Source organism: Oncorhynchus gorbuscha, linkage group LG09 (genome assembly GCF_021184085.1).
Source record: "Oncorhynchus gorbuscha isolate QuinsamMale2020 ecotype Even-year linkage group LG09, OgorEven_v1.0, whole genome shotgun sequence".
NCBI classification, from domain to species: Eukaryota; Metazoa; Chordata; class Actinopteri; order Salmoniformes; family Salmonidae; genus Oncorhynchus; species Oncorhynchus gorbuscha.
The window spans coordinates 13,904,101-13,918,441 of NC_060181.1; the positions used below are offsets into that span (position 1 = coordinate 13,904,101).

Genomic DNA, 14,341 nt, shown 5'->3' on the forward strand with positions numbered 1-14,341 from the left:
CACCGAGTGCAAGCGCCTCTCCTTTACCTTCTCCGATACTTCAGTCTCGTCCCCCAGCCTCGCCCCTGGCCAGTCCAACCCCGAAATCACCGTCACACCCCCTGAGACCTGCCCCCAGCCCCAAATCCCCAACGTTGAAGTAACCGTTCGAATACATGCAGACGTAGTGGAAGAGGCAGAGGAAGGTGAGGAGGAAGAGGAGAGTCGCGGTAGCAGCGGCAGCGTGAGTACCAGCGTGGTCAGCGAGGAGGCGGAGTCAGAGTGGGAGAGGGCGGAGTCCCAGTGTAATGGAGGATCCGTCTCTCTCTCGGAGAGGCAGTTGTCTGCGGTCGCTCCCGGGGGTGTGTGTCCGGACATCACTGGGCCGGACAGGGACGGTGATGAAGATGACAGGTAATAGATGGATGTTTTGTCTTTATGATACGCAGAGGCCAAACAAATCTCCCCTTGAGGGACAATGAAATTGTGTTGTATTCTATTAAATTCTATTCTATTGTCAGCTCGGAGCTACTGAAGCCCGTAGAACTTGACACTGAAGAACCAGGCAGCTTGACCAGGCAACTAGTAAGGAGACTGACATCGTCTGACATTCTGCCCGAGGCGGGGGTTCTGAGCTGGGCTGGGGAGGGGAGCCGGGCCTTCCTGGAGAGCAACCTGGAAGAAACCCTGCAGAGTCTGCTACTGAGGCTAGAGTCACTGGAACAACGCTGTAGAGAGCTACAGGACCTGGAACAGGAAGTGATGCGCCTGGAGGACATACTCAAGGTGAGGCCTGTACTTTCTCCTCAAGCAACTCTGTGTGCATCACAGGGTTGGAGGTCAATGCAATATTAGCTCAATTTGACATTTAATTTCTCCGTAGGAATTCATTTCAAATCCTGAATTAACTTCAGACAGAATTGAGCCCAACCCTGGTGCATTACCTGTTACATTTGAGTCATTTAGCAGATGCTCTTATCCAGAGCGACTAACAGGAGCGATTAGGGGTAAGTGCCTTGTTCAAGGGCACATCGACAGATTTTTCACCTGCTCGACTTGGGGATTCAAACCAACCAACCTTTCGGTTACTAACCCAATGCTTTTAACCGCTATGCTACCTTCAGTTCAAGCTGAGGCTACATTGTTTCTGATGACCTTTATGAAAAAGTATTATCTGCTGAAATATTTGTAAGAGCGGTAGTTTATGATAGTTGTTTATGTACATAGGTTTTATTGTCACAGTAGCCTTGACATCCAGTTTAATCTCCTATGACTGCAGGTCGTCTCTCCCTCAGTAGTAGGCCAACCTAGTCTGGCATTACCAGACAACCCACACCCTGCAGGGTTCTTCAGGGTCTGATCTCTCCCTCAGTAGTAGGCCAACCTAGTCTGGCATTACCAGACAACCCACACCCTGCAGGGTTCTTCAGGGTCTGATCTCTCCCTCAGTAGTAGGCCAACCTAGTCTGGCATTACCAGACAACCCACACCCTGCAGGGTTCTTCAGGGTCTGATCTCTCCCTCAGTAAGTAGGCCAACCTAGTCTGGCATTACCAGACAACCCACACCCTGCAGGGTTCTTCAGGGTCTGATCTCTCCCTCAGTGCCGCCTCCCGGGCAACAGGAGCAGGTCGTCCAGCCTCACTCTGATGGTTGAGAGCGCCCTGGAGAGCTTCGACTTCCTCAACACCTCCGACTTTGACGACGATGACACGGGTGATGACCACACCCTCCAGCGCTCCGTGTTCTTTGACATGGAGGCGGACAGTATCGGGTGAGTCAGGAGGGAGGGATGGGAGGAGGCAAGTCCTCTCCCCTGTCCTCTCGCTAGTCTACTACCCCTCTGTCCCTGCCTGGGAGATGGTGGTGGTGGTGACCCTGCCTGTCTCCTTCCATCTGCCTCTAACCTCTGTCTGCTAACCCCACTGTCCCTCCACGGCCAATGAGATTCTACTGGGCCCGTGTATGTGTGGGACTAACCCAGGCTGTTTTTCTCCCCTCTATCTGTCTCTCTCTCCCCCTCTATCTGTCTCTCTCTCCCCCCTCTATATGTCTCTCTCTCTCCCCTGTCTATCTGTCGCTCTCTCTCCCCCTCTATCTGTCTCTCTCTCTCTCTCTCTCTCTCCCCTCTATCTGTCTCTCTCGCTCCCCTCACCTCTCTACCTGTCTCTCTTTCCCCTCTACCTGTCTCTCTTTCCCCTCTACCTGTCTCTCTTTCCCCTCTACCTGTCTCTCTTTCCCCTCTACCTGTCTCTCTCTCCCCCTATATCTGTCTCTCTCCCCGCTATCTGTCTCTCTCTCGCTCCCCCTATCTGTCTCTCCCCCTCTCTCCGTCTCTCTCCCCCTCTCTGTCTCTCTCGCTCCCACCTCTATCTATCGCTTTCCCCCTCTATTTGTCTCTCTCCCCCTCTATTTGTCTCTCTCTCCCCCTCTCTCTCCCCCTCTCTCCGTCTCTCTCCCCCCTCTGTCTCTCTCGCACCTCTCTACCTGTCTCTCTCTCCCCTCTACCTGTTTCTCTCTCCCCCTATATCTGTCTCTCTCCCCCGCTATCTGTCTCTCTCCCCCTCTCTCTCACCCCCACTCTCTCCCCCTCTCTCTCTCCCCCCACTCTCTCCCCCTCTCTCTGTCTCTCTCGCTCCCCCTAACTGTCTCTCTCGCTCCCCCCTCTGTCTCTCTCTCCCCCACCTCTCTCCCCCTCTATTTGTTTCTCTCCCCCTCTTGGTTTCGCTCTCATCTCTCTCTCCCTCTCTCCCATCTGTCTCTCTCCCTCTCTCCCATCTGTCTCTCTCCCTCTCTCCCATCTGTCTCTCTCCCTCTCCCATCTGTCTCTCTCCCTCTCTCCCATCTGTCTCTCCCTCTCTCCCATCTGTCTCTCTCTCTCTCCCATCTGTCTCTCTCCCTCTCTCCCATCTGTCTCTCTCTCTCCCATCTCTCTCTCTCTCTCCCATCTGTCTCTCTCTCTCCCATCTGTCTCTCTCCCTCTCTCCCATCTGTCTCTCTCCCATCTGTCTCTCTCTCTCTCCCATCTGTCTCTCTCCCTCTCTCCCATCTGTCTCTCTCCCATCTGTTTCTCTCCCTCTCTCCCATCTGTCTCTCTCCCATCTGTCTCCCATCTGTCTCTCTCCCATCTGTCTCTCTCCCATCTGTCTCTCCCCCCTCCCATCTCTCTCTCCCCCTTCCATCTGTCTCTCTCCCCCCTACCATCACTCTCTCCCCCATCTGTCTCTCTCTCCCCCATCTGTCTCTCTCTCCCCCATCTGTCTCTCTCTCCCCCATCTGTCTCTCTCTCCCCCATCCCATCTGTCTCTCCCCCCCCCATCTGTCTCTCCCCCTCCCATCTGTCTCTTCCCCCTCCCATCTGTCTCTTCCCCCTCCCATCTGTCTCTTCCCCCTCCCATCTGTCTCTCTCCTCCCCATCTGTCTCTCTCCCCCATCTGTCTCTCCCTCCCCATCTGTCTCTCCCCCCCCATCTGTCTCTCTCCCCCCCTCCCATCTGTCTCTCTCCTCCCCATCTGTCTCTCTCCTCCCCATCTGTCTCTCTCCTCCCCATCTGTCTCTTCCCCCCCATCTGTCTCTTCCCTCCTCCCATCTGTCTCTTCCTCCCCATCTGTCTCTCTCCTCCCCATCTGTCTCTCTCCTCCCCATCTGTCTCTCTCCCCCTCCCATCTGTGTCTCTCCCCCTCCCATCTGTGTCTCTCCCCCTCCCATCTGTGTCTCTCCCCCCATCTGTGTCTCTCCCCCCATCCGTGTCTCCCTCCCCATCTGTCTTTCTCCCTCTCCCCCATCTCTCCCCCCATCTGTCTCTCCCCGCATCTGTCTCTCTCCCCCTCCCATCTGTCTCTCTCCCCCTCCCATCTGTCTCTCTCCCCCTCATCTGTCTCTCTCCCCCATCTGTCTCTCCCCCCATCTGTCTCTCCCCCGCATCTCTCTCCCCCTCCCATCTGTCTCTCTCCCCCTCCCATCTGTCTCTCTCCTCCCCATCTGTCTCTCTCCCCCTCCCATCTGTGTCTCTCCCCCTCCCATCTGTGTCTCTCCCCCCCCATCTGTGTCTCTCCCCCATCTGTGTCTCTCCCCCATCCGTGTCTCTCCTCCCCATCTGTCTTTCTCCCCTCTCCCCCATCTCTCTCCCCCATCTCTCTCCCCCATCTGTCTCTCCCCCGCATCTGTCTCTCTCCCCCTCCCATCTGTCTCTCTCCCCCTCCCATCTGTCTCTCTCCCCCTCCCATCTGTCTCTCTCCCCCACATCTGTCTCTCTCCCCCATCTGTCTCTCTCCCCATCTGTCTCTCTCCCCCATCTGTCTCTCCCCCGCATCTCTCTCCCCCTCCCATCTGTCTCTCTCCCCCTCCCATCTGTCTCTCTCCTCCCTCCCATCTGTCTCTCTCCTCCCTCCCATCTGTCTCTCTCCCCATTCCCATCTGTCTCTCTCCCTGTCTCTCCCCATTCCCATCTGTCTCTCTCCCTGTCTCTCCCCATTCCCATCTGTCTCTCTCCCTGTCTCTCCCCATTCCCATCTGTCTCTCTCCCTGTCTCTCCCCATTTCCATCTGTCTCTCTCCCTGTCTCTCCTCATTCCCATCTGTCTCTCTCCCTGTCTCTCCCCATTCCCATCTGTCTCTCTCCCTGTCTCTCCTCATTCCCATCTGTCTCTCTCCCTGTCTCTCCCCATTCCCATCTGTCTCTCTCCCTGTCTCTCCCCATTCCCATCTGTCTCTCTCCCTGTCTCTCCCCATTTCCATCTGTCTCTCTCCCTGTCTCTCCCCCTGTATATTCATCTGTTTGAAAAAACGCAAAACCGAAACCGAAACTATATAGAACATATCTAACCGCTTCTTAGACTTGCTTCCAATGAGAATGACATACAGTGCCTTGCGAAAGTATTCGGCCCCCTTGAACTTTGCGACCTTTTGCCACATTTCAGGCTTCAAACATAAAGATATAAAACTGTATTTTTTGTGAAGAATAAACAACAAGTGGGACACAATCATGAAGTGGAACGACATTTATTGGATATTTCCAACTTTTTTAACAAATCAAAAACTGAAAAATTGGGCATGCAAAATTATTCGGCCCCCTTAAGTTAATACTTTGTAGCGCCACCTTTTGCTGCGATTACAGCTGTAAGTCGCTTGGGGTATGTCTCTATCAGTTTTGCACATCGAGAGACTGAATTTTTTTCCCATTCCTCCTTGCAAAACAGCTCGAGCTCAGTGAGGTTGGATGGAGAGCATTTGTTAACAGCAGTTTTCAGTTCTTTCCACAGATTCTCGATTGGATTCAGGTCTGGACTTTGACTTGGCCATTCTAACACCTGGATATGTTTATTTTTGAACCATTCCATTGTAGATTTTGCTTTATGTTTTGGATCATTGTCTTGTTGGAAGACAAATCTCCGTCCCAGTCTCAGGTCTTTTGCAGACTCCATCAGGTTTTCTTCCAGAATGGTCCTGTATTTGGCTCCATCCATCTTCCCATCAATTTTAACCATCTTCCCTGTCCCTGCTGAAGAAAGGCAGGCCCAAACCATGATGCTGCCACCACCATGTTTGACAGTGGGGATGGTGTGTTCAGGGTGATGAGCTCTGTTGCTTTTACGCCAAACATAACGTTTTGCATTGTTGCCAAATAGTTCAATTTTGGTTTCATCTGACCAGAGCACCTTCTTCCATATGTTTGGTGTGTCTCCCAGGTGGCTTGTGGCAAACTTTAAACAACACTTTTTATGGATATCTTTAAGAAATGGCTTTCTTCTTGCCACTCTTCCATAAAGGCCAGATTTGTGCAATATACGACTGATTGTTGTCCTATGGACAGAGTCTCCCACCTCAGCCGTAGATCTCTGCAGTTCATCCAGAGTGATCATGGGTCTTCTCCTTGTATGAGCTGAAAGTTTAGAGGGACGGCCAGGTCTTGGTAGATTTGCAGTGGTCTGATACTCCTTCCATTTCAATATTATCGCTTGCACAGTGCTCCTTGGGATGTTTTAAGCTTGGGAAATCTTTTTGTATCCAAATCAGGCTTTAAACTTCTTCACAACAGTATCTCGGACCTGCCTGGTGTGTTCCTTGTTCTTCATGATGCTCTCTGCGCTTTTAACGGACCTCTGAGACTATCACAGTGCAGGTGCATTTATACGGAGACTTGATTACACACAGGTGGATTGTATTTATCATCATTAGTCATTTAGCTCAACATTGGATCATTCAGAGATCCTCACTGAACTTCTGGAGAGAGTTTGCTGCACTGAAAGTAAAGGGGCTGAATAATTTTGCGCGCCCAATTTTTCAGTTTTTGATTTGTTAAAAAAGTTTGAAATATCCAATAAATGTCGTTCCACTTCATGATTGTGTCCCACTTGTTGTTGAATCTTCACAAAAAAATACAGTTTTATATCTTTATGTTTGAAGCCTGAAATGTGGCAAAAGGTCGCAAAGTTCAAGGGGGCCGAATACTTTCACAAGGCACTGTATCTATGTGAATTTTATCAGGTCGCCCCCAAAAAATTACATATTGTAGATGGATTCGTACTGCATTTAACTCTAGCATCCCATATCATGCTGATTCACATACTGTTGTATTCTAATGGCTATAGTAGTAATTTTAGTGCACTTCTATACTTCTACACTTCTATACTTCTATACTTCTATACTCTGCTGCTTCCTTCTGGTGACAGTGTGTATCTCCTGTCTGTCTTAACAGACCTGGGGGCCCGCACCCAGAGGTCAGGGGTCATCTGAGTGAAGCCCTGACGGAGGACACCGGGGTGGGAAACAGTGTGGCCGGCAGCCCCCTGCCTCTCACTACCGGCAACGAGAACCTGGACGTGGCTATCGTCATTCACCTGCAGTACTGCGACCATCTCATCCAGGTGAATTAACATGTTCCAGTCATTTCAAACATTTCTAATCGATAACAATCTAACTTAACAGACTGAAAACTAATTATGAAGCGGTTGTAGTAAAATGTCATTTGTATCAATCTAATAGTGCGGGGTGGAAGCTCTCCTATCATTTATTGGCCACGACTACGTGTGACTGTGTCTGTGTGTAATGACAGCTCCTGTCCAGTGGGGGGAGCCCTTGGCAGCGTCGAGCCCAGCTCCAGAAGCTCTCAGCTCAGACTCAGCTGCTAGAGGAACTAGGAGAGATCAGCACAGAACGCCTGGGGAGCATCACCTCTGCTGCTGACGGTGAGTAGTCTACTCTGGAGCAGGGGACAGAGTCGTGGGAGCAGGGGACAGAGTCGTGGGAGCAGGGGACAGAGTCGTGGGAGCAGGGGACAGAGTCGTGGGAGCAGGGGACAGAGTCGTGGGAGCAGCGGACAGAGTCCCGGGAGCAGCAGGGGACAGAGTCCCGGGAGCAGCAGGGGACAGAGTCCCGGGAGCAGCAGGGGACAGAGTCCCGGGAGCAGCAGGGGACAGAGTCCCGGGAGCAGCAGGGGACAGAGTCCCGGGAGCAGGGGACAGAGTCCCGGGAACAGGGGACAGAGTCGTGGGAGCAGTTGAGACCTTATTTTTTTTAACCCCTTTTTCCTGGTACCCAATTGGTAGTTACAGTCTTGTCTCATCGCTGTTACTCCCGTACGGACTCAGGGGAGACGAAGGTCGCGAGCCATGCGTCCTCCGAAACACAACCCAACCAAGCCGCACTGCTTCTTGACACAATGCCCACTTAACCCGAAAGCCAGCCGCACCAATGTGTCAGAGGAAACACTGTGTCAGCGTCCACTGCGCCCGGCCCGCCACAGGAGTTGCTAGTGTGCGATGGGACAAGGACATCCCTGCCGGCCAAACCCTCTCCTATCCCGAATGACGCTGGGCCAATTGTGCGCCGCCCCAAAGGTGTCCCAGTGGCAGCCGGCTGCGACAGAGCCTGGACTCGAACCAGGACCTCTAGTGGCACAGCCTTAGACCACTGCACCACTCGGGAGGCCCACAGGAGGAGTGGGAGCACTCCTGAGGAGTGTGTTTTCTTCTTTTTGACTTACACATTTATCTATAACCTAATAATGAATCTCCGTCTGTCCTTTCTCTCTCAGTGCTCCCAGGGCTGTCGGAGCGGCCTGCTCGTATGGCTCTGTGGTCGGAGTGTAGTGGTTCTGGTGCACTGTTCCACGCTACGCTGGACCGGGTGCTCAAACACATGCACCACTGCTACACTCGCCCACTGCAGGAGAGACACCCACACACCGCAGCTGACACGGGTAGGCACTCTTCTTTATATGCCTTAAAATGTATAACTACTGTATTGTGTTTAACTATGTGTGTCCAACATATGCGAATGCAGCTTATTTCTATGTGAAAACTGAAATGGTCTATTCATCCCTTTTTCCATTTTAGTATGCCAATTGAGTATCATATTGTGATTTTTCTTTTAATACAGAGCATTAGGAAAGTATTCAGACCTTCCCATTTTCCACATTTTGTTACGTTACAGCTTTATTCTAAAATTGATTAAATAGATATTTTTTTGTCATCAACCCATACTCAATACCCCTGAATGACGAAGCGAGAACAAGGTCTGTCAGGTTGGATGGGGAGCGTCGCTCTGTCAGGTTGGATGGGGAGCGTCGCTCTGTCAGGTTGGATGGGGAGCGTCGCTCTGTCAGGTTGGATGGGGAGCGTCGCTCTGTCAGGTTGGATGGGAGCGCCTCTCTGTCAGGTTGGATGGGAGCGCCTCTCTATTAGGTTGGATGGGGAGCGTCGCTCTGTCAGGTTGGATGGGGAGCGTCGCTCTGTCAGGTTGGATGGGGAGCGCCTCTCTGTGAGGTTGGATGGGGAGCGCCTCTCTGTGAGGTTGGATGGGAGCGCCTCTCTGTCAGGTTGGATGGGGGGCGTCGCTCTGTCAGGTTGGATGGGAGCGCCTCTCTGTCAGGTTGGATGGGAGCGCCTCTCTGTTAGGTTGGATGGGGAGCGTCGCTCTGTCAGGTTGGATGGGGAGCGCCTCTCTGTTAGGTTGGATGGGAGCGTCGCTCTGTCAGGTTGGATGGGGAGCGCCTCTCTGTTAGGTTGGATGGGGAGCGTCGCTCTGTCAGGTTGGATGGGAGCGCCTCTCTGTTAGGTTGGATGGGGAGCATCGCTCTGTTAGGTTGGATGGGGAGCGTCGCTCTGTGAGGTTGGATGGGGAGCGTAGCTCTGTTAGGTTGGATGGGGAGCGTTGCTCTGTCAGGTTGGATGGGGAGCGTCGCTCTGTCAGGTTGGATGGGGAGCGTCGCTCTGTTAGGTTGGATGGGGAGTGTCGCTCTGTGAGGTTGGATGGGGAGCGTTGCTCTGTCAGGTTGGATGGGGAGCGTCGCTCTGTCAGGTTGGATGGGGAGCGTTGCTCTGTTAGGTTGGATGGGGAGCGTCGCTCTGTTAGGTTGGATGGGGAGCGTCGCTCTGTGAGGTTGGATGGGGAGCGTCGCTCTGTCAGGTTGGATGGGGAGCGCCGCTCTGTTAGGTTGGATGGGGAGCGTCGCTCTGTCAGGTTGGATGGGGAGCATCGCTCTGTGAGGTTGGATGGGGAGCGTCGCTCTGTCAGGTTGGATGGGGAGCATTGCTCTGTCAGGTTGGATGGGGAGCGTTGCTCTGTCAGGTTGGATGGGGAGCGTTGCTCTGTCAGGTTGGATGGGGAGCGTTGCTCTGTCAGGTTGGACTGGGAGCGTTGCTCTGTCAGGTTGGATGGGGAGCGTTGCTCTGTCAGGTTGGATGGGGAGCGTTGCTCTGTCAGGTTGGATGGGGAGCGTCGCTGCACAGGTGTTTTCATTTCTCTCAAGAGATGTTCGAGTTCAGGGTTCAGGTCCGGACTCTGGCTGGGCCACTCAAGGATTTTTTTTGTGTACCCTTCCCCAGATCTGTGCCTTGACACAATCCTGTCTCGGAGCGCTATGGACAATTCTTTCGACCTCATGGCTTGGTTTTTGCTCTGACATGCACTGTCAACTGTTGGACCTTATATAGACAGGTGTGTGCCTTTTTTAAATCATGTCCAATCAATTGAATTTACCACAGGTGGACTCCAATCAAGTTGTAGAAACATCTCAAGGATGATCAATGGAAACAGGATGCACCTGATCTAAATTTTGAGTCTAATAGCAAAGGGTCTGAATACTTATGTAATTAAGGTAATGTGCTAACATTTTGGAAAACCTGTTTTTGCTTTGTCATTCTTGGGTATTGTGTGTAGATTGAGGGGAATTTAAAAGAAATCATTTTTAGAATAAGGCTGCAACGTAACAAAACGTCAAAGTCTAGGGCTGCAAAGGCTTTTGGGAATGCACTGTATATTAGGGATCGCTTGCTGTATATAATAAGGGTATGTGAGACCAGGGAGATGTACCTATCCAGAGTTGTTTATTAGGAAAAAAACCTTTAAGCTTCATTGGGTTGTCCTTGATGATTTTCTTACATTGTATGTGGAGGTGTCACCGGCTGGAGACCCTTATGTGTATTTAAAAAATGGTCTAATAAATTAAATCAATCAATCAACAGGTGTGGCTGAAATAGCCAAATCAACTCATTTGAAGGGGTGTGCACATACTTTTGCATATATATATATATATACAGTGGGGCAAAAAAGTATTTAGTCAGCCACCAATTGTGCAAGTTCTCCCACTTAAAAAGATGAGAGAGGCCTGTAATGTTCATCAGAGGTACACTTCAACTATGACAGATAAAATGAGAAGGAAAAAAATCCAGATGATTTGCAAATTATGGTGGAAAATAAGTATTTTTTTTGCCCCACTGTATATATATATTTGCATGTGCAAGTGACAAGTATGGTGTGTTTGTGATTAAGTCTGTTTGGTTGTATAATATAAATAATGTCATTTAGCAGACGTTTTTATCCAAAGCGACTTAGTCCATGCTGCATATATAATTACACCATGGTGTGTAGTGCAGTAGTCACTGTATATATCTCACACAGCTGTCTCAGTACTGTCACTGTCTACATCTCACACAGCTGTCTCACTACTGTCACTGTATATATCTCACACAGCTGTCTCAGTACTCACTGTATATATCTCACACAGCTGTCTCACTACTGTCACTGTATATATCTCACACAGCTGTCTCAGTACTCACTGTATATATCTCACACAGCTGTCTCAGTACTCACTGTATATATCTCACACAGCTGTCTCAGTACTCACTGTATATATCTCACACAGCTGTCTCAGTACTCACTGTATATATCTCACACAGCTGTCTCAGTACTCACTGTATATATCTCACACAGCTGTCTCAGTACTGTCACTGTATATATCTCACACAGCTGTCTCAGCACTGTCACTGTATATATCTCACACAGCTGTCTCAGTACTCACTGTCTATATCTCACACAGCTGTCTCAGTACTGTCACTGTATATATCTCACACAGCTGTCTCAGTACTGTCACTGTATATATGTCACACGGATGCCTCTCTCTTCCCTCCCCAGTGATCCGGCTGGTGGTGAGTGAGATGGTGGACAGGAGTGATCTGGCCTCCTCCCCTACCTGCCACCCCCCTTCGGCCCGGTCCCAGGACGTGGTCCCCCCTTCGGCCCGGTCCCAGGACGTGGTCCCCCCTTCGGCCCGGTCCCAGGACATGGTCACAGTGTTTCAGTTCCACAGCTACGTCTCGGAGCACAGCGTGGAGGACATGGAGGAACACCTATTGCAGGTGGCCAGAGAAGGTAAGACTGAGGACCAACACACATTCTGACCTACATGTTATTCAATCATTTCATCCAAACTGCTCACGTGCGTCTGCGTAACCAGGTGCTAAAATACAACTGGGTTCAATTTTTGACTCGTGATTCACATCAAGTCCCGCCTCTCCCATCTCATTGGTTAAGAGTACATACCCACGTGGTTGATTGAAAGATGAACTGAGGTCCATACTCCAGTATAGTTGGTGGTGGTAATATACCAGTGGTCCCATACACCTTCAAGTTGGTTGCCAACCTCCATATAAAGTCCACAAAAGAAGAAGGCTGAAGGAGGAGAGATTATTTGATTTGATTTAACTAGGCAAGTCAGTTAAGAACAAATTCTTATTTTACAATGATGGCCTACTCCGGCCAAACCCTCCCCTAACCCGGACGACGCTGGGACAATTACTAGAACCTAACTAGGTTCCCCTTTTATCTGTGGATTAATTGTCAAGAGTAGAGAACATACGATTTTGTGTGACACAAAATGGCTCAAAATTCTACAAAGATCCAGAAAAAAAGGTCAGTGTTTTTCAGGTAAATTAACAACCCAGTGTTTTATTTCCCAGGACAAGTTGTCTAGCGACAGTAAGCTAGCTAGCTAAATGGCCATGAATGTGTCATGTGTTTCGAACTGTCCCCAAATTAAAATAGTTGGTTCATAGTTTTTGATATTTCTACCTACGTGTCCTGATCACATCTGGTGTGGACGGTCCAAATCAACATGCGCGATGGCGGACACACGTCTGCCCGGCTGAGTCAGGATGTGAGGGGGTCCACACATGGTTCACTGAACAAAACTAGACTTGTAAGTACCTGTGAGTTAATTGAGTTATTTTTTCCTCCCCTCAGCTGTGTTTGCGGAGGGCCTGAGTGGTGACGACCCGGAGCGTTGTCTCAAGGAACTGGATGAGGTCTCACACACCGGCCTGTGTCCCCGGCAGCAGACCCTCAGGGCGCTGGCTTCCCTCCTCTCCCACCAAGACCCCCAGCTCAGCGAGGCTGCAGCTGCCTACATCACCTCTGCTTCCTCACACACACCCTTCAGGTCAAAGGTCAGTGTGTGCGTGTCAGTAGGTTTGATCCTTGACCCGCTCAGGCTAAAGTAAACATAGCCCTAATAATAAACACCATTTGCCTGTCAAGGTCACTAAGCCTGCCTAGAATACTGGACAGGTGCTATGACTGGGCAGTAACTTGAGTTTGTTCATTTGTGTTTCTGTGTGTCTTTACAGGCGGTGGATTGCTACACACAGGCCTTGTGGGAGGCTGGAGTTCAAACCCAAAGGTCTGCCTGTGCTGCTCTTAGCTGTCTACAGGTCAGTGTTGCTTTTCGCTTTTAGCTATAGAACCGACATTTCCCCTTCATATTCATATGACGCATCTTATTGTGACGTCTCTCTGAAGTGAGAGGATCTGTGACACCAGCTATCAAACCCCTCTGTTTCTTTCTCCATCTCAGGCAGTAGAGAGCCTCCGGGCGGTGGTGTCACTGTGCGACTCGGCAGACGAGGAGCTTCGCCATGTTGCCATAGAAACCCTGCTCACTTTCGGTGAGTGACAGTTTGAAAAAAAAAAATATTCTGTCCATTTTTAGCCCCATCAATGTCTGTTTTAAGCAAAAGATGAATTTGATTGACTTATACAGGTGAAGAGGGCCGTCTGGCGTATGAGCAACTGGACACGATGCCCCGAGAGATGGTACGACTGGGGACGCGGCGAGGGAACGCCGTCACCACCGCCTTCTGAAAGCACAGGACTAACTAAATGAACCTAGGAGCCTTACATCCACAGGAGGGGGACCCCCCTAGAACAACCCCCCCCCCCCGCCCGCGCCTGTGCTTTGAGCCATGCAGACTAGACATGCGTTTAAATGGACACAGCTAGGGGGAGTGGCCGCATCAACGCAGAGGAGCCCAACTAAACATGGAAGGGCCACGTCTCATCCTTAAACAGACTGGTGTAAATCCTACCTGTCCATTCTCTGACCACCACTATTAAACCATCTCTCACTGCACAGACAGAGCATCTCTACCATCACAACTGATTATGATTATCACGGCTGTGTTTGATATATGATATCCTTATATAACTGCTATTCATTTGTTTTAGGAGGTCACGTTCATTAGACAAAAGGTTATTTGCGCTTTTCGAATTGCACTGTGTCAGACATGTAAATATAATAGCATTATACTCTGAACTGGATATATTTGGTGTTATGTACTGTTGAGATTCAGGGATTTTACAGACCGTTTGAACACTTTCTGTCAGAGGGTGCCATGGAAGATCATTTAGGGGACAAATGACAGTCAAATCGCTCGGCAGGAGGTAGTTAAAAGCAACGCTCGCAAGTCCTCGTCAACATGCATAAAGAAGGAAGTCTTTCCCTAAATAGTAGTTACCAGTAAGCAATGTTCTCACTCCAACATGCACAACATGAAGAGAGAGTCATACTTGGACTGCCTTTCAAACAAAGTTCTCTACTCACACATGCCTGGGATCTACATTCAGAGATTGAATGTCTGCTTGCTGGGAACTGATGAGATTTGATCATGATTTATTTCATTGGGAAGCAGGTACGACTGGAGGAGTGAGTGTGAGTCAGGGAGAGTTAGTATGAAAGGAGAATGCACTTTCTCCACAACTGTACAGTGCAGAACCAAGGGCCTGTCTAAGGGGATGATGCTTCGAAT

The 14,341-nt window shown here is 50.3% G+C and overlaps 1 protein-coding gene across 4 annotated transcripts in view; it reads left to right on the forward strand.

The window, feature by feature from the left end:
• Window positions 1–14,341, forward strand: part of LOC124043188 (rho family-interacting cell polarization regulator 2-like) — a 157,750-nt gene extending 143,409 nt beyond the window's left edge. For all 4 annotated transcript variants that reach the window (XM_046361475.1, XM_046361478.1, XM_046361476.1 and 1 more), the window contains 11 exons: window positions 1–393; window positions 501–765; window positions 1,584–1,753; window positions 6,676–6,844; window positions 7,033–7,165; window positions 8,014–8,178; window positions 11,394–11,630; window positions 12,501–12,703; window positions 12,884–12,967; window positions 13,111–13,201; window positions 13,297–14,341. The exon at window positions 1–393 is cut by the window's left edge and continues 44 nt beyond it. In XM_046361475.1, the coding sequence (XP_046217431.1) occupies window positions 1–393; window positions 501–765; window positions 1,584–1,753; window positions 6,676–6,844; window positions 7,033–7,165; window positions 8,014–8,178; window positions 11,394–11,630; window positions 12,501–12,703; window positions 12,884–12,967; window positions 13,111–13,201; window positions 13,297–13,397 (2,011 nt within the window). In that variant the 3' untranslated portion in view covers window positions 13,398–14,341. The remainder of the gene's footprint in view (window positions 394–500; window positions 766–1,583; window positions 1,754–6,675; window positions 6,845–7,032; window positions 7,166–8,013; window positions 8,179–11,393; window positions 11,631–12,500; window positions 12,704–12,883; window positions 12,968–13,110; window positions 13,202–13,296) is intronic.